At 42.1% G+C, this 27,978-nt stretch overlaps 1 protein-coding gene across 2 annotated transcripts in view; it reads right to left on the reverse strand.

Annotated features, from left to right (window-relative positions):
* Positions 1-27,978, reverse strand: part of DUSP8 (dual specificity phosphatase 8) — a 128,666-nt gene that overhangs the window by 49,658 nt on the left and 51,030 nt on the right. For both annotated transcript variants that reach the window (XM_087950768.1, XM_026668247.2), the window contains one exon: positions 16,310-16,448. In XM_087950768.1, coding sequence (XP_087806894.1) covers positions 16,310-16,448 — 139 coding nt within the window. The remainder of the gene's footprint in view (positions 1-16,309; positions 16,449-27,978) is intronic.

Here is a 27,978-nt window from a genome sequence, read left to right on the forward strand (position 1 = left end):
TACTGAATTCCTTAGAGAACTTCAGCACCAGCTTGTTACTCAGGGAAGCTTTGAAGCATGTTAACAAAATATTACGAGGCATACATATGTATGTATGTATATGTGTCTGCATATATGTATACACATACATATATACATACATATGTAGTTATTAAATGGATATGCTGTACGCTATATAGTACCATGATCCATAATGCAGATACGTGTGGGCCCCTGAAGCGCCACAAGTATTGATGAACGCCATAAAAAAAAAGAGAGCAAGCCACTCTGTATTTTTCAGCTCTGTAACACTGGGGAATTCTCATGAGGTAACCAGTTTCATAGACAAAAGGGGAACTCCAGGTGGGGATTTCTGACCTCAGGAGGGAATACTTGGTAAACCTGTCGGGAAGATACATAGACTTCTCGTAACTTTTCTCTTGATGTACGCTTAACAGAGAAAGGAGTGCCAGATTACACAGGATATATCACCATTTGCTTCACTATCAACTTAGCCCTCTGAAATCTTGTTATCCTTCCATACCTAAGAAAATGTAATCAAAATTACTCTTGTGTGCTTGCTTGATTTTCACCAGAATATTATGCCACTTTCATTTTTAGAATACTAAGAGCAGTAAAAGTTACAAAGATTTTTGCTAATGTAAGATACATGCGATCCACATTAAAATGCAAACACAAGCGCGCTAAGCATAAAGGGAAATATGCATTGCATTGCCCAGTTATGGTTTCTTTAAAATATAGCCTCCTGGTTTCGGAACCTGTCTGTGCAAGGGAGAAAAGAATTCCATTGTTCCTCTTCTCTGTCACTTTTAAGATTACATTTTTATTCAAAATGGGAGGGAAGTATCCACTGATTAGCACGTTGATCAGGGAACATAAGAAATAGCAATAACAACTTAGCAATAGCACTTAGACTTATATACTACTTCATAGCCCTCTCTAAGTGGCTTACAGAGTCAGCATATTGCTCCCAAAATCTGGGTCCTCATTTACTGACCTCAGAAGGATGGAAGGCTGAGTCAACCTTCAGCCGCTCAGAATCGAACTCCTGGAGTGAGCAGTGAGTTAGCCTGTAGTACTGCTTTCTAACCACTGTGCCACCATGATTGAAAAGAACGTAAATATCTAACTTTGATTATGATCAGCTATACCCTAAAAAAAAATATTAAGCCACCTTGTTTACTTAAGCATTTACAAATATAGAAGTTAAAATCTCTTTTGAGGCGAGCTTGATTATAGGAATGACTTCATAAGCACAAAAGAGCTTTCCCACTCCAAATTATTTGATTCTAATTACACATTTTGAAGTTATTCCATTATGGAAATCAGCTTTTCATTTTAAGTACTAGCCTGATAAAAGCAAATGACAAAGAATTTCACATCAGCGAGTAAGTTATTAGAGGTGAGATAGAGAACTCTGTGCATAATGCAGAATAAGTGAAACTAAGGGAAAAATCACCTCCCCCCCATTTAGCCCAGAAATTTAGTGAAATATTGAAAATGAGAAAGAGCTTTCTATCCTTCTTTATTCACAAAAGGCTACCAATATGGCTATTCATAAGTAAACATACTACATTATATATTTAATTTTATTTTTTAAAAAAACTGTCTAAAAATGCAGCAGCCCAGGACTGACAGATACATCTTTTTACTATAAATAATTTGTACGTTGATATCTGGTTTGGGAATAAGATGCAACAACCAAGGTCAGCTATCTAATAGGATACTTAATTGACAAAGTGCCAAGTAATAGAACTATATAACTTCCTGAATTACACACAGTACCTTGTCTTTTTGCAGCAATATTGTCACCCATGTATGCTGGCTACCAAATCACTCCCATTTTGTCATATGCAGATGAAGTACATGCATACTTTGTTTGATTCTTTCCACTCAACCTGGTTGATGTGTAAAATCTGTTTCACATCTTGGGATTTAGCAAAAGCAACAGTAAAGCAATAAATTCTGGATGAAGATTGAGTATAAGTCGGTTAGTTATTGCAGTTTTTTTAAAATCCACCTTCTCTCCAGACCTCAGCTTTTTCCCCCTTTACTCTTTGGAGCCCAGAAATTAAGAAGAGCATTTTCTTTGGCATGTTTTAACAGGTTGTTAGCAGCACTGAGAGAAAGGTATTTCTAGAATGGAAGGCCACACCTGGCTGTAGAATCTTTAGCCTCCATTGAAACAACTATTCGGATTAAAATAAGTAGATCTACCTTCATTGTCTCTCTACTAGCTGAATTCCCTGGGCACACTGATGATTTGCATGCATGTTATCTATTAGCAGACAGAAATGCTCATCAGATAGAGAAGGTTGCTAAGCTTCCTGCTACTCTTCATTATCTTCAAAAGGTTAATGATTGCTCAATGTGCAACATAATTATCAGGTTGCTAATGGCTCTTATCATTTTACTTTTAATTCAGTCTAATATATATTTTTTTCTATTTCATGCCTTTTCCTATAATGATAGGATATGCTCTTTTTCTACTGATCTTATAAATCTTCATAAAATGAAAGGAATGCTCTCTCCCTTTAGTACAAACATCCCCAATCAAGAGCTCTTCAGAGGTGTTGACATTTCCAGTCAGAGAAAAGAGTCTTAGCCATTCAGGATTGGGATGATGGGCATGGTTGTCCAATACACCTGGAAAGTACCAAGTTGTATTTTTAGAACACGGGAGGGAGCTCATTCAATGTTAATAAGCTTTGGGTAGAGACCAAATAAGGAGAAACTTTCTGACAGTGAGAACAATCAAACAATGGAACACCTTTCCCTCGGAAGTTGTGGGAGAGCCATCACTTGAGACTTTCAAGAACAGATTGGACTCCCATTTGTCAGAAATGGTGTAGGGCAGTGATAGCAAACATTTTTCAGCTCCTGTGCTGATAATTGCCCCAGCAGGCAATGCGTGCTGGGCCCACCTATCCCCCTGCACATGCGCACGCGATCCCCCTGCAGCACGCTGCGCATCTCTGCACCTGCGCACATCATCTCCTTGCAGCGTGCTGTGCATCTGCACATGCGTGCACAATCCCCTTGCCAGACACGGCACGATCACCCTTGCAGGACACTGTGCATCTCTGTGCCTGCACGCATGATGTCCTTGCAGCGCGCTGTGCATCTGCGCATCTGTACACAATCCCCTTGCTGTACATCGCAGGATCACCTTGCGCATGTGTGCGATCACCCTCACACCATCCATCTGCGCATGCGTGTGTGATTCCCAGCGTGCGCTGCACATTTCCATGCACCCCCCCCATGCATGCGTGCTAGATATCCAACAATCAGCTGTTGGGCGGCGTAGGCGCGCGCGCAGGCGCATTGGTCTCTTCCGGGCAAGCTCTCGTGTGCTGGGGGCAATGGCTCTGCGCGCCACTTCCGGTACGTGTGCCATAGGTTCGCCATCACGGGAGTAGGGTCTCCTGCTTGGGTGGGGGGGTTGAACTAGATGACTTGCAATGTCCCTTCCAACTCTGTTAATCTGTAAAATCAGCTGCCTCAAATCAAAGTTAAGCCACCTTCCTGTGATCTTTGTAATAAGTCGAGAAGTCCCATCAAGCACTCCCTACCATGTGATAATGAGCAGTGTGCCAGCTGGATTCATCCCCTTTCTCCTCATTGAAGTAAAGTCTGCAGTAGGGAAATCTGCCAGACACATGGAGACTTCCTCTGTGACAAGGAGCCTTGATTGTTTAAGGATCCAGAGCATGGAGAGCGTTTGGCTGGGTTCTCCTTGGCAGACATTCTCTGAACATGTGGACAGCAGGAGATGCAACTGTTAATTAATTATGTGTGGGAGGAAGGGCAAACATACCTGAACAGGGGCTCATGATTGAGTATCTCAGTATTACAGCCAGTATCCCGTTAGGAAAAGGAACTCAGTTTCAGTGTATTTTTGCATTTTTAAATTGCAATGGATTCACATATCCAATTTTAGCTGCGGAACATCAAGATCTCTACCTATTCCTGTTAAGGCTATTTTTCAATAGAAAAAAAGGTTCATATATGTGACCTAAGGTAATGGAAAGCTGAATTTTGAAAGGAATACTACATCCATCAAGGAAAGTTTATGTAAGGCCATTCTCTGAAAAGGAAACAGATGTGAAAATTGTGAATAGTTGTAGAGGTATCCACACAATATCTAAAGGCACATATTTTTGTGCATGACATGAAGCTATGAGCCCCAGACCACCCAAGCAGGGACCCATTTAATTTACTTTAATAGCCCACTCTTTGTATTAGACAAAAGAGGAAATTTCGTGCATTGGTGTGTGTGTTAGAAATCTCTGCCTGCCTATTAAATTTTCAGCAGCTTTTTTTCTTGCTTTGAGTCATGCTTTCCACATAAAACGCAGCAGCCGTGACCCACTGTTCCACATTTCAGTCCCTTTCCTCCAACCAGCACATTAGTGGTCTGCATTTGACATTAGCGAATTGACAGGCTCCAGGGCACGCAGCTCATGACACCATAGCAAAAACTCATAGATGAACACTTGCCAAAACCTCAGGAAGGAAATTAACAGCAACTTCTGGGAACAGGCTGCCTCCTTTCCCTGAATGAAAGAGCTGGGATAAATGAATGTAAAATAGAAAAGCACCATCTTTACTGACACAAGTTCTGCTGAAGATACAAAACACAAGGGCACCTTCCCTTCTGATTTATACTGAAGTTTTATTTAAAATGCATTCTACTGAATTCTACTTTTCCTCTAGGAGTTAATGGGGAGGGATACCAATTGGGGCACTTTCCACTTTCTGGTGGGGTTTGATGGTGTAGATGCTGGCATGGTGGGGTTTGATGGTGTAGAGAGAAAAGTTCCACTCCCATATGACCCATCATCTTGGTTTTTAGTCTCCAATGAAATTCTTGTTAATTGGAATCATTTCATATTATCCTTTTCACAATCTTGTAAGCTGCCAAGAGTCCTTTCAATAGTGAGATGGGTGGCATATAAATTTAATAAATAAATATTTCCCCCTCTTAAGACAATCAAGGCAGAGGAATAGCATATCCATTATCCATTAGCAGATCACTGGTTACTGCAAAAGTAACTTTCTTCTGATTTCTAAATATGTACCTACCGGTACTTCCACCCTTGTTTTCAAACAGGAACTCTGAATTTAAGAAGATACATGTAAAAAAGGGACTTTTTATCATCTGTGGTGGATGTGTGATAAAGCAAGTAAATATTGGAGTAGGATTCATATCTTAATACAAAAAATTCTTAAAGTGAATATAGGGGGGAAAACCCAGAGATTTTTCTTTTGTGTTTAATGGAACAAGACTTCGAAACAAAATTTGGAACATCGATGTTATATATGCTGATTGCAGTGAGACTACTCTATGCACATAAATGGAAGGTCACCTCAATCCCCACAATGGATGCATGGCTGCAAAAACTGATGGAGTTGGCAGAGATGGCTAAATTGACTTCTCTAATGAAAAAAAAAACACACACACAAATACCTTTACTTCAACTTGGAAACCATTTCTGGCCTTTGTGCTTGAGGTGGGAAAAAAATGAAACTTTGACCTTGGATTTTACCAATTAGGTAGATTTGTTGTTACAGAAATGGCTGGTTTCTATTATTATGAAAAAGTAAAAAGTTGAGCGTAGATCTTAAATGCCTTATTCCACCTGCACCAAAGACACTGGTGGGATGCTGCCGGTTCACACCGGTTCCCACGAACCGATATTTCCGACTATCAGTTGGCCTTGCCCACCCGTCCTACCCTACCCTGCCCTTTATTTCCTGCTTTGTAGCTCATCTCAATCACATGGCATAGCTGATTCTCCCCCCCTCGCTGTTCTACTTACCATTGCTGACTTGGAAGGGAAGCAGCTGAGCTTCTAAATGCTCCATTTTCAGCACTGTTAAACCGGTTGTTAAAGCAGCAGCATCCCACCACGGACCAAAGGAGTTGGAAGTCAATGCCTTTTTTAAAAAATTTTCCCCTACTTTCCCTCACTATTCACATCCCTTTTTCCTTCCCTAATTTCCCTAATATTTGCTTTTGTATTCTCTTTGTATGTTATATTATAAACTAATAAAACTATAACATTAAAAAATAAAAAAGAAGATACATCTCTAAAAAAAAAGGTAAGAAAGATCTGTTTCTGTTTTCATATTCTCAGCAAACGGAAGTCAATCCTACCATTTCAAAAGTCTATTATTTGTTACAGAAACAAAGTTCTCCTTTCAAATCAACATAGTAATGTCATCTTATAAGATCTACCATTGCTCAAGGAATACAGGAAAGCTGGGATTGGTGGCTCAGATGAGTGGTTCTTTCTAACAGTAAAAGCAAAAAGCCAGTGAAAGAGAAACGAAGGGAACGGAGACAACTTATAGCTAAGTACTGCAGGGTGACAAAATCTTTAATGTATATATTATTGAGAATTAAACTGGTCCACCTCCAATAGAAACTTGCTTGTTATTTTCAGCTGGGCTCTCTGGTTATGTATTTTATTAACATGCTTCCTCCCCACCCTACTGGCCTGGGAAAAGCAGAAAGGATGTCTATGAATCAGGATTAATCACAACAGATTTCAGATATACTTGGCCTGCCCCACCTATTTGAACGGCTGATGTAAGATCCCATGTTGTACAATATATGCAGAGTTGCTTGCCCTCATTTCATACCATCGTGACTTTGCAATAGTCTGCCTGTGCCAGTTCTCCTGCAGTAGAAATTGCTATTGTGTGAAATTCTTCAGAGCACAATAAACGCACTCGCTCAAATCACTGCTCCACTTATTCTCCACCTTTGAGTTCTGCAACAATCAAACCAAAGGCAACTTGAGGCCTGGGCAGCAGGCTGTAAAGCCTTAATTACAGATACAATCTTCCTTAGGCTGGTAGTTATTTTATTACTTTCTATAGTAGAAATAGTAAGCATCTTTAGGCAACGCAATCGGATAATGTGTGGTGGTCTGGCATTCGAAATGAGACACAGGGAAAATGTCTGAGCAAATGCCAGCCCTGAGCGAACTCAGGCAGCAGTATTTATTGAGAAAAAAGTAAGCAAAAGTACAGTATGCATATTCAGAAAACAATGACCTCAACAGAATATTACCTCAACAGCATGAGAACATACAACCATGGAAAGCCCCATGAGATTACCTCAACAAGATGAGAACATACAGGTACGGAAAGTCCCATGGGAAAGTCTGGAAAGTCCCATGAGAAAGCACAACTGTGTACCTTGAACTTTTACCTATTTTCCTGTTCCTTCTAAACCTGCAGATCATAACAGGATGAGACACTCATTGCAAAGGTACTCCTACCCCCACCAAGAATGCCTGCATATCCCTAGATCTATGCTAATAGTTGTACAAAGGACTTACAGAAAATGATCAATAAAATATGTTACCACATTCCCTCCTTTTTTATTTATTCAAAGATGGGGGGTGTTTTAGTGGCATAGTACACAGTTCCCTCACGACCTGGTCCCGCACGCCGGAAGGCTGAGGTACACATTTGTAATAGATTAGGAATACATTGAATAAAACAACATAATAAGATACATATAGCAATAATAATAACAACCCCTTGCAATAAGAAGCGAAACCATGACCCATTAGGAAGCCAGGACCACAGACTGTCCCAGAATGATGCATTAAACCCATCGGCTCCAGATTGATGCTGAGCAATACGAGCTTCCATGTCCTGAACAGTCTTTGTAATGTTTGGCTCATAATTATGTATAAAAACACAGCAATGCGAATGAATTAAAGCACAAACTCCTCCTTTGGCAGCTAACATAATATCTAAAGCATATCGATTTTGCAAAGTAACTTTACGAATTTCAGACATTTCTGCATTAATCATCTTAAAGTTTCTGATAGTATCATTAAACATAGCTACAGTAAAATTATTTAAAATATGAATATCCCTATAGTTCATAGCAACTCCCAAAGGTGGGATAAGACCTCGGGAAATTTGTGTCCATAGGTTACCTCCCATAGTTAGACCTGAATCCAATTCCCGACGATTTCGGATCCGAGTATCTGAAGGAAGTGAATCCAGCTTATAGATAACAGGAACTACCATACCCACTGTACAAACCCCTGTCCAATTTTTTGGCCATTGCTGATAAGCCGTGTCTCCACACAGCAGCCATAGACCGTCAGGAAGGGGAAAATAGACCACATTTCCCAGATTTGTATTGGCCGCATCCTGACTTTCCCACTTCCACATCAACCACATCCAATTACAAAGAACATATGCCCCGTGTGTAATTCCCTTCATTTGAGTAGTTGTTCTATTGACACAGCAGTCATTGGCGATGGACAGAGCCTTAGACAACGAACTGGACGTTCTTGAATTATTGACACAGCCTGGAACAGAAATGTTCCTTGCCTCTTCCCCTTTATTAATAGCAGCACACTCCATACAGCCTCCTTCCATAAGCACTACCGTATTACAAAGGGTACTATTACCTAAATCAATAGAGTTTGCAACTGGAGGGCGATAGTAACAAACCGAAGCTGTCGTGGTAAAGGTCACCTTAGCCATGTACAAAGTCTGATTTTTCTTTGTCGGATCAGGATTCCAATAAGTAAAATTGTTATATGTGCCCAGATTCTGACTTTTAGACTCATCCAAAGGAATAGCATGCAACAATACACCACCCTCCAGGTTAACAAAATTGAAGAAGGGGCACGAGGTTCCTCGTGCAAAAATTTCCCTATCTTTTTCCAGGACTCTACTTTAATAGAGTCCTGGACTCTACTTTAATAGAGTCCCTCCGGATATGACTTAATATTTTTCCAAACATACTGTAGTAAGTCCTCAATTTCTTTCTTTCCTACAGCACAACCCCTACTACCAACTCCAAACCCAAAACTATTCCCAATGATCCCTCTCAATTCCCTGATGTGCTCTTTCTGAGCCTTCAAGAGATCTCCCCCCATACTCACGAAAAGAATCTATCTTCGTCCAGCGAAGAAGATGAGAGCCCAGTCGACGTCCGCGACGCTGAGTATAGGATGCGGGAAACGTATAGCCTTCCAAGCTATCACGTCGGGGTCACCACTTTGTGGTGGTCTGGCATTCGAAATGAGACACAGGGAAAATGTCTGAGCAAATGCCAGCCCTGAGCGAACTCAGGCAGCAGTATTTATTGAGAAAAAAAGTAAGCAAAAGTACAGTATGCATATTCAGAAAACAATGACCTCAACAGAATATTACCTCAACAGCATGAGAACATACAACCATGGAAAGCCCCATGAGATTACCTCAACAAGATGAGAACATACAGGTACGGAAAGTCCCATGGGAAAGTCTGGAAAGTCCCATGAGAAAGCACAACTGTGTACCTTGAACTTTTACCTATTTTCCTGTTCCTTCTAAACCTGCAGATCATAACAGGATGAGACACTCATTGCAAAGGTACTCCTACCCCCACCAAGAATGCCTGCATATCCCTAGATCTATGCTAATAGTTGTACAAAGGACTTACAGAAAATGATCAATAAAATATGTTACCACATAATGAAACTCTGGGAAGCAGTACTATTGCGTAGCAGCAACCTCCTGATAAAACACTACTATCTACGTTGTCCTTAAAAAGGAAATAAAGTAAAATGAATCTGCTTGTCAAAAACATTACAAGATGACACCGGGACTATTCTCCATAGATGAAACCTATACTCATAAAATACAGGTTTATTCCAGCATGTTGAACTGGTAGACACTATAGGCTAGATCGTTGCTTGTTTGTACACCAAGGGAGAATATTATTAATGTCATTTTTATTATTATTATTATTATTATTATGAAATTTATTTGCTGCCCATCTCGTATCCAACATCTCCTTGTAAAGATTTTATGGTTTTATTATTTTGTGAATACATGTAAACCACTGGGTACCCTTATAAAACTGCAGTACATAAATATGGCAATAAATAAATAATGAAAATGTTGGGACTTGAATTATACTGGTAGAAGCTACGCTGCAGTAAAGTACATCCTTAATATTTTTGAGATATTTTTTAAAATGCACACTGTTTTCCACATGTTCACTTTGCATCATCATATTTTTCCTATGAGCTCATACATAATCATAATGCTATCCGCACCCCATCTACATAATTATGCATTCATTTCATCTTGATAAACATAGGATTGCAACAATAGAGTTGTACTCAAAAACAATCATGCTGGCCCAAGTCCAGCATCAAATGCGATCATGCTGGCTAGGAAAGTTTAATTAAATTGCAAACAGAATTCTGTAATGCAGTGCTCTTCAGTTCACGATGAAGTTCTATACTGCAGCACATCATGAGTTGGATTTAAGATAATTTGTTTGATTGTAATACCTGATTAGCTGTTATCAAAAGAGTTGTACTCAACAGGCTTTTTGAGACTATTATTCTTCAAACCGAATAAGGCTCTCCCATGATTATCTCTTGTATGCAATAAGGAAAGCCCTGATGAGATGTGATATTTGTGTGTGTGCCCATGTGAAAAACAATCATCTTATCACAACACAAAATCCTTCAAAGGGCTTCAGCACCTTCTGGTCAGCGTAAAATTCAGAGGACTTCTTGTCTTAAGTTGTAAATAAGTCTAAAAGGGTATAGCAAAATGTAGGGTAAAGCTAAGCAATATTTCAAGGTCTCTCTTCAGAGTTATTATTTCTTTTTAAGCAAGCTGTTACATTCAAACTTGGCAAGTTTAAGACTTGTGGCCTTGAACTCCCAGAATTCCTGAGCTAACATGACTGGAGGAAGAATTCTGGGAGTTGAAGTCCACAAGTCTTAAAGCTGTCAAGTTTGAAGACTCCTGTGTTACATGGAAGGAAGGAAGGAAAGGAGGGCTATGCCTACCTAAATGGAGACATAAGACAATTCCTCACTTAGTCTAAGTCCTCCATCTGGCTCCCAGCTATTTCTTAAGCCAACTTCAGACATTCCAGTCTGGGTTGCAGTGGTTTGGCTTAGGGCTGGCCTGATGCTCAGTCTGATCACTGCAAGACCTGATTCTGAGGCAGGGAAGGGGAGCCTTCCTGTGTCAGAGCTTGCCTTTTCTCCCCCCCCCCCCTAATTCCCATACTTTTCCTTTCTCAGATGTTTACATATATGGATGCTGTTACACACTTCCTCCCTCATCTCCTTTGAGGGAGTCAGGAAGAGAGGGAGGAAGGGAAGGAGGGAGAGAGACTGATCTATCCATCTACCATCTATCCATCCATCCTATTGTACATGCTACACTTGGGAAATGGTGAGTAGCTCATTTTGATGATGCGCTTAGCAGAATGTGAATTCAGTAAATTCCGACAGAACATTGTTATTTTCAAGCCACAGAGGGGCTGCAAATGAGATGTCAATGATTCTGTAGGAGACAGAAAAAAAGATGGTATTTTGTTTAATGATTTCCTACAGATAGTTGAACAGAAATGGGGGGGGGGACTCCTTTAACTAAACCTAACTCCCAGCAGGACTAAGTATTATAAAGACCAGCTGGATAGAATTTGAGCAACTGATTGCTTTCTTCAAGAATATAATGTATGAATAGAGCAGGTAATTGTATGTATGAAGGGCTGTGAGAAATGGAGCAGAAATTGTAATGCACCATCAACAGGCATATGGCTTAAATAGCTGAATGTATATTCCTCTCACTGAGAATTACACCTAAAGGTCAAGGTAAATGAACAAACTTCCTGAACTTGTGCCCTCTAAAACTAAAATCCTAGAATTCAGGCCAGCAGAGAAAATAGCAAGTAAAGTGGTAGAAAAACTTCACACAGGGAAATACAGGTGTTTAAAAAAACAAACAAAAAAAAAACACCTAACTTCTCTTTATTTCTTCATTTCCTTATTTACACAGTGGAACTCTTATCTACAAAAATCTCCTTGTAGCTTGCCCTCAAATTGTTGTAACTCATCTATTTTTTCTTGGCCAACAATAATCTGAAGAATGAACACAGCATATTTCAGTCTGTGACAAAAAATGTCCTTATTTTGTAGGGGTTATAAATGTGTAGAATTTGTGGATTTTTTAAACACATTACTTACAACAAAATTATAATTATTGTTTTTCAAAACGTTAACAATATATTTGTTAATGGATAGAACCCATCTGGCCAGAGGTCAAAGTTATTAATTTTCAGCAAAGTAAAAAGGGAACAGTAGATTCCCCAAGTTCCTGCCCAGTATTAATTTATTCTGGTTTTAATCTGATTATGCCATTGTCAAGATACATACCAAATAAACTCTCTGCTTTATGATATAATTGTATTTACTGTACAGTATTAATTAGAAATCTAATACAGATATAACTATGCAGAATAGGTTGCTTCTAGATGAAAGAAAACTGGGTTAGACAATTTACATGTACAGAATACACCAACCATTCTTAATTTAATGCCAATTAATGTACACAGTGAACAATTGCCCATAAGTAACTTCATGCTTTTCTAGACCTATATCACATCATCATCAGCTCAGTATGAACTACAACTAGCAGATGACGAAATAAAAATGTTCCTGTTTCAGAAGTGTGGTCCTTGAGTTATAACCACTCACTCAGTGGCCATTCAAATTTGTGGTGGTGTTGAACAAGGAGGAATTGGTCCTCAGAGTTCTTCCTGTCTCAGTATCCTCATAATCACATTAATCAATTTCCAAAGTTCCCTGCTGACTTCCATCAAGTCAGTGGGGAAGGCAGCAGGAAGTAGGAGGTTGTGATCATGTAAGGTCCTCGCTTAATGACCCCTTCAGTCCTTGCCTAATGCTGGCAAATGGGACTGTTGGAATTTATATTGCTAAGCTACTCAGTGATGTGGCAATTGTACTTTACAACCACGGCACATAACGAGAACTATTCCAATACCAATTGCCATTGTAACCCAAGGACTACCTTTATACACATTCAAGAATGAGACCAAACAACCTATAAAATGTACTTCTAACCTTGATCAAGGTATCAATGGAATGAATGAGTACTTTGATTTCCCTCTGGGAAATGCTCTTGCTCTATCCACTTGGATGATTTCATTCATTCATTTGCCTCCTGCTCATAGCTTGCTAGTACTAGAGTTCAATGCAGTCTGCAGAAAGGCTATAACTACAACAACAGCCACTTTACCATATGGGCTGTGGAAGGGCTAAACTGTCCTCACCAACCCTGGTTCATTACACTAATATTCCCATCATCACCCTTTCTTTTTCTCTTTCCAAAAAGAAGCCACTCTTTATTTTAAGAGTGCTGGAAGAAATCCCTACTCATTCATTCATTCATTCATTCATTCATTCAGTAAATAATAAGTTAGTCAAGTAGGGCTGAATCACACAAGGAGAGGTCTACCTGGACTTCACCCTAGTCCCTAAAACCATATATACAAAGTACTCCCAAAGAACTGAACGGTGCATGTCCTGCTCCATAAAGGAAGCTGTGCTGGTGTATCCAGAGCTGACACCAAGTGACATATGGGTCACTTATACATGCTGCAACACAAAGAAGGGAAAAGAAAGAAAGAAAAGAATCCAGTTCACTATGGGAAGACATAATGACTTGTTGTTATGTAACATAATGATTTGTTATCGTGTTACTCATGTTAACAATTATATTATGCTCAGTTGTTTAGCATGGGCCACACGGATTCCAGTGGATGAGCAACACTGCCCTCTAGTGGGCAAAAAGAATTTATCCCAGGTGATTTTAGAAGAGATCTTCCTGGAGGACACCACCTAGGTAACAATCTTTCCCTAAATATGCCACCCCTTTTCACTATGATGAATGGTAAACAATCATATGACCAAATCTGAGATACATGGCTGTAGATTCTTTCCCTCAAGCTGCCCTTTATTTTATTTCTCCCCCAGGATATGGGAGCTCAGAGGTATTTGCAGCTGAACTTCAAGACCCATCAAATCATTGGGCCTGCCCATTAATCACCCCCAACACCCCCCCCCCCCCCCCCCCCCCCCCCCCCCCCCCCCCCCCCCCCCCCCCCCCCCCCCCCCCCCCCCCCCCCCCCCCCCCCCCCCCCCCCCCCCCCCCCCCCCCCCCTGTTAATGGACCCACACTCCATCAAGTCCGACTTAAGCCAGTGGCGTCAAAGCTGTGGTAGCCAATTTCCCATGTTTTATTTCATACCACCCGACACCCATGCACACATACCTAAGCATGGAGTACATTTAGGTCTATGAATAAAAATGATGCAGATATACTATAAATGTTTCACAAATATTCTCTGTAATATATTGTACTGTACATATATTATACTATTATGTATTATTCTTTTATATTATATTCTATAATATACTAATGCTATTATTTATTATATTACAGTACATAATATATAGTAGCATTAGTATGTTATAGAATATACTATAAAAGAGTATTAGCATATAACAGTATAATATAGACAAAGTAGCATATATGATAGAACTATAATATATTGTATTTCCAGCAATATAATATTCAACCAAAATAGGCTTCAAAGCACAAAAGGATGAATGTCATTAACCACTACAATCAGAAAACCCTACATATGAAGCAAACCGTACCTTCTATTATTTTCCAGAATAATTTTTGAAATAAACACTAATTCCTTTCTAACAAAAGGTGGTAGAAGAAGAAAGCAGGATACCCTCCACCCGTATCAGTTTCGCAAACCCAGGCCAGACATCCAAATTTCAAGGCTGATATAGAGCTTGCAGAAATAATCCAAAAGATATTGCCATATTGAACATTCCATACCGCTGGGAAAAAATGCATCGCATGTTTTTGCACCATTTAAATTTCAGACTGACTAAAATACTTTGAACTCAATAATCATCGTGTATCCCCACTTTAATCTCAGTTAACCATCACTTTTTTTAAAAACCTATGGCTTTGCAGAACATAAAGCTTTTTCTCTGGAATTTTAATGCAATTCCTCTTCAAGACAACCTGTTTACATAATAGTACATCACCTCGGCAGCTGTCACTATGGTAAAATTAGGTTCCCCACCCTGCTTCAGAATGGAAACTACTATTAGTGGCCACATTCCACTTCAGACAATATTATCTTTTTGACAACAAGCAAGAAAATACATGAAGAACCAAACCACAATATGGCAAAAGGACAATTGTTGAGACTCTTGCCCACCAATGCAGATTTAACAAATTTCATGTTAATAAAAAATAGCAAATGTGGGATATAAATAAAATATTCAGGGTTTGCTCCATATAAATTATAAAATGCAACGATTCTCTGTCCCTTATCACTATCATTTGGACCAACAATGCGTCTTCTCTGACTAAAATTAACCAAGATGTCATAAGCATACCAGGACATTCATGTACAGTTAGCTCTTGTGTAGTGACAACTGGGACTGGCAACTTGGCCATTAAATGAAGCAGTTGTTAAATGACACCATGACTGTTCCTTACGATTTTACTTTAGCTTTTCTTTGCTTTATAGAATAGAATAGAATTCTTTATTGGCCAAGTGTGATTGGATACACAAGTCTTGGTGCAAATGCGCTCAGTGTACATAAAAGAAAAGATACATTCGTCAAGAATCATAAGGTACAACGCTTAATGATAGTCATAGGGTACAATAAGCAAATATACCTGCAAAAGTTGTAAACGCTAGGATTGGTCACAAAACTACTTTTTAAAAAAATCATTGTCATAGCTGCAAACATTCTCTGAACAAGGCAGTGCTATATGAGGATTACTGTAATATTTTTCATTTCATTCTGCCTTCAATGATTCTGCAGGACTACTTGCCTCCAACTATATCTGCTTGACCATGAGACCTAGCAGAAAAGCGTGCTTCAGTCACTTCTATGAAACAGTGTCATGTAGTGGGATCCAGGTGTGCTTTCTCTGTTACCACACCTCCCTGTGCAACACCACCAACTCCCTGGCCTTGACCCTCGCATGCCTCCGTAAGACACTGGAAATGTGGCTCTTTCACTAGGCATTGGACTTGAATGCAAGATGAGCTCATCCAGACAGAAAGACCCTGAATGAGATAAGCATTGGCTAGCCTTGGTGAACTCTGTTTCTTTTTTAATGATTCCATTGTTCTTTTTTTCCATTCTAGATGTTTATTGCATTATATATTCTAGTTCCTTGTTTTTGTGCCCCTATCAACTGAAAGTTTTTAAGAATTACTTTTTACAAAATTGGATGGCCCTACCTATCTACACAAGGGCATGCTGAATAGCAAGGTAAGATATCCAGCAGTTTTCTACCACCATTTTACCAAAGTCTGGGTTGACATGGACACAAGCTACTGCCTTTCAAGGATATGAAAAAAAAAAAAATTCAGCCCACTACCCCAACTGCTGCCAAATCTTACCTGTGAGGATGGAGACACTGTGGAAGCAACTATCCAGCTTGCCCAGAAGAATGGATAGGAAACTGTCGGTTGCCAGCCCATTTACGTCCCTTGTGCTCTGATCATAGACCACAACATCTTGATGTTTCTCTGCCTCCACCTGCAAGAGTAGCATCAAAAGAAAATGTGTGAGAGGATGCAAATGGTACTCAAAACGTATAAGTGGTAGAGAGCTATCAAACACATATGAAAAACAATTGAAAATGTCTTCACTATTCCTCTTCAGATATAGAATATTCCTATGACAGCTCATTATCTAAAAACTAATCCAGAAATTTAAAAATACTATTGTCTACTGATGACTTCCATAAAGGAGAAGAGGAGGAAAAGAGAGACAAATTTTGCTTCTCGTCACAAAGGCAAAGTGAAACTGGATGTCATGAAAAACAATAGCATTGTTTGTTTATTGTTGTGTTTCTTACTGCAGGGAAATAATTATTTGTGGATTTAAAAAAACAAACCCAGACTTAACTTGATTGATCTGGATATTTGGTGAGGGCAGGGAGAATTAAAGTAAGAGCATAAATCATAATTATTGTAGTGCTTATATGTAGCCTTGAATGCAAGTTGACATCTGTGTAAGGAATGTATCTGTTGCGTTCCTTTATGGAAGGATTCTTCGTCGTTAAGAACTTTTTTTCAGAGCAAAAGCAGAAACAAACCTTGCACATTCTAGACTGCAGGTCATTCCCTCCTATTAGAATATACTTTTTTGAGTATGGTATATACTCAAAATGCACAGTCCTCTGAGGACTGGGAACAGAGAAGGAGCTTAGCAGGTTTCTTTAGCACCAAATAACCAAGCCAGCTTCACATTTGTGTCCATTGCACTGATCTATACAGAAAAGGAAATGGAGGATTCACTAGCATTAAAGTTGCATGAATGTATTAAATGCTCTCCAGGTAGCGACAAAAGGGGATTCTTCATGATGTCAAGTCACATGGCATACCCAGGCAATGAGATGAATAGTCTAGGCAGAGAGCAAGGCACAGGCAAGGGTTGCTGTGCCTAACGAAAGGTTAATGCATTAAAGGCTGATGAAATCCTCCTAGTGCCATGGCTCAGTGCGTCCACTGAATAGGCTGATCAGTGGCATACGCCGTCCTTCCGAGCTGGTGGCCTTCTGCCCTCTGGAGCAAAGCACATCTATCATTCTGCTGTCAGAGAAAGGCAGCTGCGGATGAAGCAAGGTTACAGAAAGGCAGAGAGAGAAGGAAGCCAACTACAGATAAGGGGAGGGACGGGACACGTAGCTCTTTCCAATTTGTTCCATGACTACGATGATATTGGAAGGAATTTAAAATCAAGATAATTTTTTTTTATCCTGTAGAAATGTTCAATGTGTTTTATATATAAAAAGAAAAAAGTTATAGACTCAACAATGATGGAGTTAGGCCCCCAACCGTTTATTATTTGGAGCGTTTATTTATTTATAGTTGCAGTCTGGAAACTCTAATGGGGCAGTTCTCTTTAATGGTTCTAAAAGTATACAAATCAATACCTGGTCCTGATCTCATGCACCTCCTCACCCCATCAAAGGAGGGAGGGAAGGAAGGAAGGGAGGGGCACACCTGACTGCAGGACCCACTCAGAGATTTCTACAAAGGTTAGTTAGGGAAGACAACCAGAAATATAAATACATCCCTTTTCCCGAACACTGAAGTGTTCCCCTTACCCTTTCCTGATCTGGGACGACTGATCCTAGTATGAGTTGGAAAGGCAGTGCCTCAGGCAAACAGAAAAGGCATTCTCTGCTTCCATGCAAAAGATTCTCAGGCTACAAGAATAGCTTACGCTACCATCTCATTTACCCAATGGCCATAGAGTTGCTAGGTTGCAAGCAGAAGAAAACATGTTTACCTTCGAAAAACTCCAACAAGCAGAACTAGAGACAGCTGCAATTTCTTCCCTTCATCGTCGCCCCCCTTTTGCATCTGTACTAGTATAGTACCCAATACATAGAAATGGGCTGTGGGGGGAGCATGGGGTATTTAGTGTGGAATTCATGATTAACACGAGTATGGATAGGATAAATGATGGATTAATTATAGTCAGAGTTACAGCCTGCTGACTTACCATTTCAGGTTTGAGGGGAAAGAGCGTATTCCATTAGTATGCAGGTGCTGCCAATGCATTCCTCTTAAGTCACAGGCCTGCATTTCAGACAGCAAATCAGATGTGGCATCTTCACAGAATTAAATGGGGGCAGTTGGGATAATGAAGCTTGATGAATGTATTGAAGTTGAACAGCAAAATAAAGCTGATAGGGGAATGTACTGTATACAATGGCAAATTCCTCTAATCAAGCTACTCGCTAGAAAAGGAAATTTAGCACAGAGTCACAGCATCCTAAATTGCAGAATAAATTAACAATGGCACCATGAGCATCTTCACAGAGTAAGAATATGACAATCCATTTGGAATAATTGCACTGGAACATATGCGACACAATCATTTCTAAGATGGTTTTTGAGTGCATTGTTGTTAACTAAAGAGTAGGGAACAGTATATCTTTCTACAATTCCAAGCAACAGACATTTGAAAAGCCCAAACAAATTCAACAACCAAGATACCTTTCTCTGGACACAGAAGAATGGGCGAAACCCACTTGCAAATCCACACAGAAAACAGGTTCTGTTTTATTGTTTTGAATTCCCTGGACCTGTTTAAGTATGTGGAGTTGCCTGGCAACTTTCAACATATCCCTTCTGATTGACTCATGTCTGCCTGACAGTATGAAACTTCAAGGGATGCTAATTTAACTCTCAATTATGACTGTCAAAACAAACCCCTATAAGAGAACTGCGGAAATAATTATCAGGCATGTCAGATTTCACTAAATATTTCCAGGGGAAAGGAGGTGTTTGCTTTTGCTCATAATATCCAAAACTCAAGAGAAATCAAATCAAGAAGCAGAAGGATCATTGGGCATTGTGACTGGAAGGGAGGGAACTGCCGTCTAAAATAGAGAGGTTTTCTAGCTGTTTCGTCATTGCCAAATATATATAAACATGTATGTATATACTGTACGTAAAATCTTGCTATCCAGAGGTGGTATTCAGCAGGTTCTGACCAGTTCTGGAGAACCGTTAGCGGACATTTTGAGTAGTTCAGAGAACTGACAAATACTACTTCTGGTTGGCCCCGCCCCCATCTATTCTCTGCCTCCTGAGTCCCAGCTGATCGGCTGGGACTTCTTTTCTTGCCCTGCACAGGAGAACGGAGCTGGAAAGCAGGTTAGTGGGATGGGGAGGGAACGGGGATTTTGCAATAACCTTCCCCCAGGAGTGGGGAGGGAATGGGGATTTTGCAGTATCCTTCCCCTGCAATGCCCACCAAGCCACACCACGCCCACCAAGCCACGTCCACAAAACTGAAGAAAAAAAAAAACTGAATCCCACCACTGCTTCTATCATTGCTGAAGGGATAAAATCAGAGTCCCAAAGAAGCAGAGAGCATTGCTCTTATCTTATTTATTTCATTTATTTGATATGGCACCAGCATTCTCAGTCTGAAGTTACAGAACAAATATCTCTGCTGGAAAATATTAACAACATGGCAATGTTGTAAATGTCTGTGGAGATTCTCACTCATCCAGGTCATGGCTGTCTCAGATATGTTTCCCCCCACCTTCCATAGGCACCTGGGCTATTTTTTTTCTGGAGGAGGAAGAAGAAAACATTTCACTTCTCATCCAGAATTTTCATTTTGAATTTGAGAACCTGAGCTTTTCATCACATTTAAGAACACGACTGACTGTTTTTCATGTCTGTTTTCTGGCATGCATGTTAAAACCAGTGTGAGGTGAGAATCCTATGATACAGAGCAGGAGTTCATTTAGTGACCTTTCAAAGTTACAACAACACTGAAAAAGGTGACTTATGGCGGTTTTTCACACTTATGACGGTTGCAGCAAAGTAAATGATCACATGATTAAAATTCAGATGCTTGGCAACTGGCTCATATTTATGATGGTTACAGGGTCCCAGGGTCATACTAACTTAACAATGGCAATGATTCACTTAACAACATTTTACGAAAAGTCATAAAATGGGGCAAACTCACCTAACAAATGTCTCCCTCAGCACAATTGGGCTCAATTGTGGTCGCAAGTCAAGGACTATCTGTACTGTAGCATTTCAAGAGGGATTTATACAAATGATCGTCCGTCCGTTATGTCATTAAAAGATTAGTTAAAAACAAGTACACATTTGGTCATGGAACATTATAAAACAGGGGTCCCCAAACTTGGCAACTTGTAGACTTCAACTCCCAGAATTCTATGCTATGTTATGCTGGCTGAGGTATTCTGGGAGTTGAAGTCCACAAGTCTTAAAGTTGCCAAGTTTGGAGACCCTGTTATAAAAAGACACTCAAAGCGGGCATAGAAATAACCCCTCAGTTCCTAGACTTGAATACGATTGTGAAAAGGAGTCATTTACGCACAGCCTAGATATCCTGCTTGTTGCTACAAGTAAAATAACAACCTAACATGACAGGACTGCTAACTATGGAGGATATTAGCAGCCTCGGAAGCAGAATTATCCTACAGTTGGAATTAGGGTTGCTTGCACATGGCAAGAGCTTTGTTTGGGCCATTATTGAAGAGTTGCCGAGCAATGGCAGATAGACGCGACACAGTTTATATCTTATTAAAGTTATAGGGTTTCAGGCAACAGAAATGCCAGACAAGCTCTGGCAATGCAGAAGCAGCCTACGCTGAGTAAACACAGCACTGCCTGGACAGAGTTCAGAAGGGCAAAGGATAGCGAGGGCAGGCATGATTTGTTTCAGCTCAACAGGATCTCTTGTCCTTTAACCAGAAATGGGAGAAATGACACCTATTGTGAACCCCTGATTAAGAGTTCACAGTACCCTAATGCCCAAGATGTCCAAGTTTTTATATACTTTGAAGGAGAATATTTGTAGCTCAGCGTTGAAAGGAGGGGTCCTTAGTGCTCTCTGAGCTTGCTTGCTTTCTTGCAGACATTTCATTACCTAACTAGATAATACCATCAGTGCTAGTGATGTCACCTAGTTAGGGTAATAAAACTCTGCAAGAAAACAAGGAAGCTCAGAGAGCACCAAGGACCCCTCATTTATACACTTTCTTCCAGGGGTGGGCTTCAAAAATTTTAGCAAAGGGTTCTCTGCCCGGTTGCTGGGTGGGCATGGCCATGGTGGGCGTGGCCTAGTTGACCTCCTGCACCACAGCGGGGGGGCTTTTTTGCCCTCCCCAGGCTCCGGAGGCTTTCTTTGAGCCTCCGGGAGGGTGAAAACGGCCTCCCTGGGCTCTGAAGGCTCCCTGGAAACGGAAAATGGGCCCTTTTCTGGCCTTCCTGAATTTCCGGGAGGCCTGTTTTTCGCCCTCGAGCCTCCGTGCATACCCTGCACTTACCTGCACCCAAAACAGGCCGCGTGGGGAACTCCTGGGAGGGGCGGGACAGGATGGTCAGGGCCAGCCAGGAGTGGGATTTGGGGGTTCTCCAAACTGCACAGAATCGTAGCTAGGGGTTCTCCCGAACCCCCAGTAGCCCAACCCCTGCTTTCTTCCTATTATGCTTCTGCTACTTCAAATCTTCCTTAGCTGGAGAATTCTTGGCAGTTCCTTCTTCCCACTGCAAGACCCTTGATGCCTCTAGCTCAGGGGTGGGCAAACTTTTTGGCCCGGGGGCCACATTGACTTTTAAAATTTGACAGACGGGCCGGGTCAGCATAAGATTTTTTGGGAATCGCCCCCCCTTCCCCCCTTCTTCTTTTCCTTCCTTTCCCCTCAGAGGCCCCCTGAGTCAGGAGTTGCTACCGCCGGCGCGGCTCCGCGCAGCTCCAGTCCCGCGTTGCCTCGGGAAGGGAAAGGCAAAAAGGAAGAGCTGCGGCGGTGCTTTGCAACGGCAGCAGCGGCACCGGAGGCTCAGGCTCAGCGGCTCCTGGTTTTGCCTTCCCCTTCCCAAGGCAACGCGGGACTGGAGCCGCACGGAGCTGCGCCGGCGGTAGCAACTCCTGACAGCCCCAGCCGGACACCTGAGCGGAGCCTGGGCGGAACTGCCTGTTGCTGCTGCCGGAGCACCGCTGGGTCGCCTCCTCCAAGCAGCGCACCGGGCTTCCCCTCCGCCGCGCGGCTCGGGGCCAGGTGCGAGCACCTGTGAGTTAAAAGGAAGCTGAAAGTTGCTGGGAAGTTGCTCGGGTGCTGGGAGCAGGCTTTTAAAGTGCCGCCCGAGCAAAGTTTAAGCAGCCCGCCCGCCCGCCGGGTGGAACCCTTCCTGCTCCTCGGCGGGAAGACGCTCCAGCCTGCAAACTTTGCCTTTGCAAAGTTTAAGCCTGGAAGCCCCAGAAACCCAAGCAACTTCCCAGCAACTTTCGGCTTCCTTTTAACTCGCAGGCGCCGTGCCTGGCGGAGGGGAAGCCCGGAGCCTCCTCCAAGCAGTCCGCCCGCCCGCCCGCCAGGCTTCCTCCGCCGCGCGGCTTGGGGCCAGGCGCGAGCGCCCGCGAGTTAAAAGGAAGCCGAAAGTTGCTGGGAAGTTGCTCGGGTTTCCGGGCTTCCAGGGCTTTGCAAAGGCAAAGTTTGCAGGCGGGAGCGTCTTCCCGCCAAGAAGCGGGAAGGGTTCCGCCCGGTGGGCGGGGCGGGCTGCTTGGAGCGGGCTGCCATGCGGCTCGGGGCGAGGCGCAAGCGCCCGCGAGTTAAAAGTTGCTGGGAAGTTGCTCGGGTGCTGGGAGCAGGCTTTTAAAGTGCCGCCCGAGCAAAGTTTAAGCCTGGAAGCCCCGGAAATCCGAGCAACTTCCCAGCAACTTTCGGCTTTGTTTTAACTCGCGGGCGCTCGCGCCTTGCCCTGAGCCGCACAGCGGAGGGGAAGCCGGGAGCGCCACCGGGTCACCTCCTCCAAGCAGCCCGCTCGCCCGCCCACCGGCCGGGCTTTCCCTCCGCCGCGGCGGCTCGGGGCCAGGCGCGAGCGCCCGCGAGTTAAAACGAAGCGGAAAGTTGCTGGGAAGTTGCTCGGGTGCTGGGAGCAGGCATTTAAAGTGCCGCCCGAGCAGGACCGTCGAGCCGGGAAACGGGCACCAAGGCAGGGCAAGGCTCCACCAGCAGCAGCCTAGCTTTAGGTGGCTCCAAGCAGCCCGCCCACCCGCCCGGGTGGAACCCTTCCGCTCCTCGGTGGGAAGACGCTCCAGCCTGCAAGCTTTGCCTTTGCAAAGTTTAAGCCTGGAAGCCCGGAAAAAAGGGGATCGGCGGGGACTCACCTTCGGAGAGGTCGCACTCGAAGGTGATTTCGAACTCCCAGCCGAGGCCTTTGCAAATTTCTTTTCTTTCCTACCCCTAGATCGCTCCGCACTCTTTTGCAGCTTTGGGGGCCACGCGGCACAGGGCAATACGCCACGCCCAGCAATTTTTTTTCAGGGGCAGGCCGGATTGGACAGACCAACGGGCCGGATGTGGCCCGCGGGCCGTAGTTTGCCCACCCCTGTTCTAGCTTCAGGTTTTCCCATCTACCTGTACCAATCCTCCAACAGCTCCTCCCCATTTAAAGTATCTGATCCACACCTTTCCCTGAAAGGAAGAGGAACACAGAACATTCAATTGCCTCATTACTGCCTACAACAGTGGTGGCTAACCTTTTCGGGCTCCTGTGTCAAAAACTGCGCGTGCGCTTATGCTCACGGGGCCAACACCCAGAAGGCAATGCACATCAACGTCCCGTGATGCGGGATTGTGTTTTATCACGTGATTGCATTTTATCACAGATTTGCCAAAAACTGGTATTTACTTCCAGTTTTTGATAAAACCAGCCCACAGAGAACCACTGGCTTGCTTAACGATCAGTCCACTTAATAACTGTGGTGGTTGCTTTACAATGACAGAATTCGCTTAACAAGCACTGCAGACAAAGTCATAAAATTGGATCGGTCAGGTGGATGATCCAATTTACAACCTCTATGACTTATGACCATGATGGGCAGGCTCCATTATGGCTATAAGTTGAGGACCACCTGTACTGACATAGTCCCCTTCCTTCAACACAGAAGGTCTCAACTCCTTCTTTGTTCTTTGAGATAGCAGAGCTCAGGGTCCCAGAGAAACGAGAGCAGAAAATTAGAGTGAGCCTCCCTCTATACAGCATCTTATACAACTGATAAGCAAAGAACACTCGTGACTAGCACCGATGATGTTACCTAGTTATGTTAACGAAACGTCTGAAAACAAACAAGTTCAGAGAGCACCAAGGATCCCTCAAAGTATACAGTATCTTCATGCCCCTGAAATTAAAAGCAAGGCTGTCCTAGTTACATTCAACCTTCCCCCTCCCACCTTTGTCATAATATAAAAGGGCATTATCTACAGAAAATATAGCAGTTAAGCATGGATGTGTTTTAAGGGACAGCTGTTGGAATAACTGGTCAAATTAGGATTACTAAATGGAAGCCAATGGGCAGGTGAAGTTCTGTATGGCTTCTATGAAAGGAATGACATCTCTCTAGAGAGGAGGGAGGGAAGGGCCTCTGTGCCATTAAACCCAGGTCATCATCCCCCCTCACTGCCACAGGCACCAATTACGTAAAAAGCGTCCTGGAGAAAAACGACAGGTGACCTTAACCTCCTCTGCACCTATGTACCCTGGGCAAAAGCTTCCAAGAAGTGCTCAGCAAAAGCAGGTAACCAAGATCTGATATCCACTGTTTTATGAGAATACAGGGCAAGGATCTTTCAAATAATGGAATATCATAGCCTCCACATATCATTTAAAGTTTTCTTTTTTTAAAAAAAAAAGACTGTCCTTTAACTTGCTTGGATTACAGAAAAGTTTGCACATCTAAGGGAACCAATGATGTCACCCATTCATGAAGTACAAACTCTCTTGGATTTCCCCCTCATATTCAAAACACCTGTTCCCTCAAGCCGATTATATCATCCAAATCATGCAGGTTTCAACTCCCCCATCAATTATGTTTTGAAGGTGGGGTAGAAACTAGTTGTATAAATTAGACAGAAACAAACTGATCAGATCTCCTTCCTAAATGCTCTCATTCAGTGCCAAAAGTGAAAGTCATTGAAATTTATAGGATAGCAGTATCAATTCATCTTACCTGTCTATAAAGGTAAAGGTTCCCCTTGCACATACATGCTAGTTGATCCCGACTCTAGGGGCAGTGCTCATCTCCGTTACATAGCCGAAGAACCAGTGCTGTCCGAAGACATCTCCGTGGTCATGTGGCCGGCATGACTAAATGCCGAAGGCGCATGGAATTCTATTACCTTCCCACCAAAGGTGATCCCTATTTTTCTACTTGCGTTTTTACATGCTTTCGAACTGCTAGGTTGGAAGAAGCTGGGAGAAGTAATGGGAGCTCACTCCGCTACGTGATGCTAGGGATTCGAACTACAGAACTGCCTCTCTATACCTAACTTTAATCAAGAATTTTGCCAGAAACGCACACACACCTGCTTATACCACAATGAATCAGGGAGTTCTCTATCCAAGTTACTTCTGAATACTCTCTTATTTCTCAGTGCCTAAAAATGTTTTACCTCCTTTTTCCTAGGTTCTTGCATATTTGTATTAAGGCTATTCTTCCTTATTCTCTCTGCCCTCAGATGGTTATGGCTCCAGGCATAATGAAGGAGATCCTTAATTAAGCCACTATGAGGCCTGGACCCCCTGTCAATTCTTTTCTTTTTTCTTTTTAAAAATGCTTGCCTTTTTCCTCCAAGCACAATCTGCTACAATTTGGAGAAAGACTATCTTCTCTTCTGGGAATATCTTCTTCTCCCTGGCTCCAATCAGGAATGAGGATTAAAGTGAAGAAGCAGCCACAACAAAGAGAAGGAATACGGGATTCAGAAAACTCCCTAAATTAGACCCATGCAAAGGTTTCAGTTTTGGCAACATTATAATGCCAATTCCAAAGGCAGAGACAAGCAAGCATTTTATCTACTCGGCTTTCTTCATCAACAGCCAAGAGAAGAGAAAAAGGGGAGAGAAAAGGGCTTTTCCATTAAAACAGAGGAAACCTTGGAGTCAGAAATTTGCAAATTAAAGAGGTACACCTTAATGTTTGTATTATGTAAAATATGTATAAAATATGTATATTAATCTCCCCTTTAAGCAGTTTATATTTAATAAAAAATAAAACATTATTTATTTATTTATTTATTTATTTATTTATTTGGTTGGTTGGTTGGTTGGTTGGTTGGTTGGTTGGTTGGTTGGTTAGTTGGTTAGTTAGTTAGTTAGTTAATGGAATTGGAATATGAAAGCCAGGAGTCTGTAAGGTTAATACAGAGTAGTAGTTTGGCTGTCTAAGATTGCTAGTTCATTCAAGTTCATGCTTGCTCGCTTACCACAAGGATAAATCACAAGGGGTGAACTAGCTTCACGTATAAAGCAGCCAACAGTGTCATCCAGGGCCTTTTTCTCAACCAGTTTTCGCCTCACATTCAGACCAGTCTGGAGCCAGTTGGTTAGTTGCACCAGAGTGGTACCTATTTATATACTCGCATTCGCATGCTTTCCAACTACTACATTGACAGAAGCTGAGGTAAGGGGAGGGAGCTCACTCCGTCCCGTGGTGCTAAGGCTTGAACTGCTGGAATGCAGGAAAGTGACCTTCTCTGGATGACAATCCCAGCATCCTTAAGCCTCTGACCCTCTTAAATTAATAAAAGCTAATATGAAACCCAAAAATAAAGACAGTACAAAATACTATACAAAATACAAACACCAGTCCCAAACAATTCCTGGACAAATTTGCTGAGGAAAGAAATAATTTACTGTAGTAATGGGGTCACACTAGTAAAGGTGGGATCCAGCAAAGATAAATAGCAAGGCATTCCAAAAATGTGGGCCTCCAGAAGTCTCTCTCTTCTCTCCTGTTTAATCAACAGAAGCTGTTAAGAGAGTGGCAGTTTTGTATAGTGGTTAAGGCATCAAGCTAGAAACTGGGAGACTGTGAGCACTAGTTCTACTTTAGGCACAAAGCCATCTGGATAGCCTTGGGCCAAGCATTTTCTCTCAATCCTAGGAAGGAGGCAATGGCAAACCACTTCTGAGAAACTGCAAGGGATTTCCAGGCAGTCGACAGAAATGAAGACTGAACTGAAGGCATCCAAAAAAAGAAAGAAAAAAAAACACCAGCCCTAAAATGGAAGAACGTCTGTTCCAGATTTTAAAACATAGGCAGGTTGACTTGGATGAACAATTTTCTTCAAGTTGCTTGGCTCCAAACAGTCTAAGAAATGCAAGCACTTCAAACGAGTCAGAGAAACATACTGGGAACTAATGCAACTATGCAAAATAGAGCCACAAAACAGTCCGTCATCAAAAGCTTTCTTCTGCTTCAGCGATATTTATGAGTCATCTTCAAAAGCAGCTCCATGTATTTAGCAGCGGAGCTTCTCCAGATATTCTGCATCTGGCATAAGCTGGTAAAAAGGACTCTTGGCTATCACAATCATCAGTGCTTGCCAAGAGACAGTGCAGAGTCCAAACTCTCAAGCTGCCCTTTTAGGCCCACAGGAGGAATGAAAAGCTGTTCAAAATGGGGGATAAACCTCTATCAAGAACACTTAGTCTCATTACTTGTGAGACTTCCACCTTGTCTGTGATTCAGTCTCCATTTATTTATCGTCTGCTTCAAA

The sequence above is a fragment of the Notechis scutatus genome, chromosome 1 (assembly GCF_049901735.1).
Source record: "Notechis scutatus isolate UNSWTSFEM ecotype Mainland chromosome 1, rNotScu1.2, whole genome shotgun sequence".
Classification (NCBI taxonomy): domain Eukaryota; kingdom Metazoa; phylum Chordata; class Lepidosauria; order Squamata; family Elapidae; genus Notechis; species Notechis scutatus.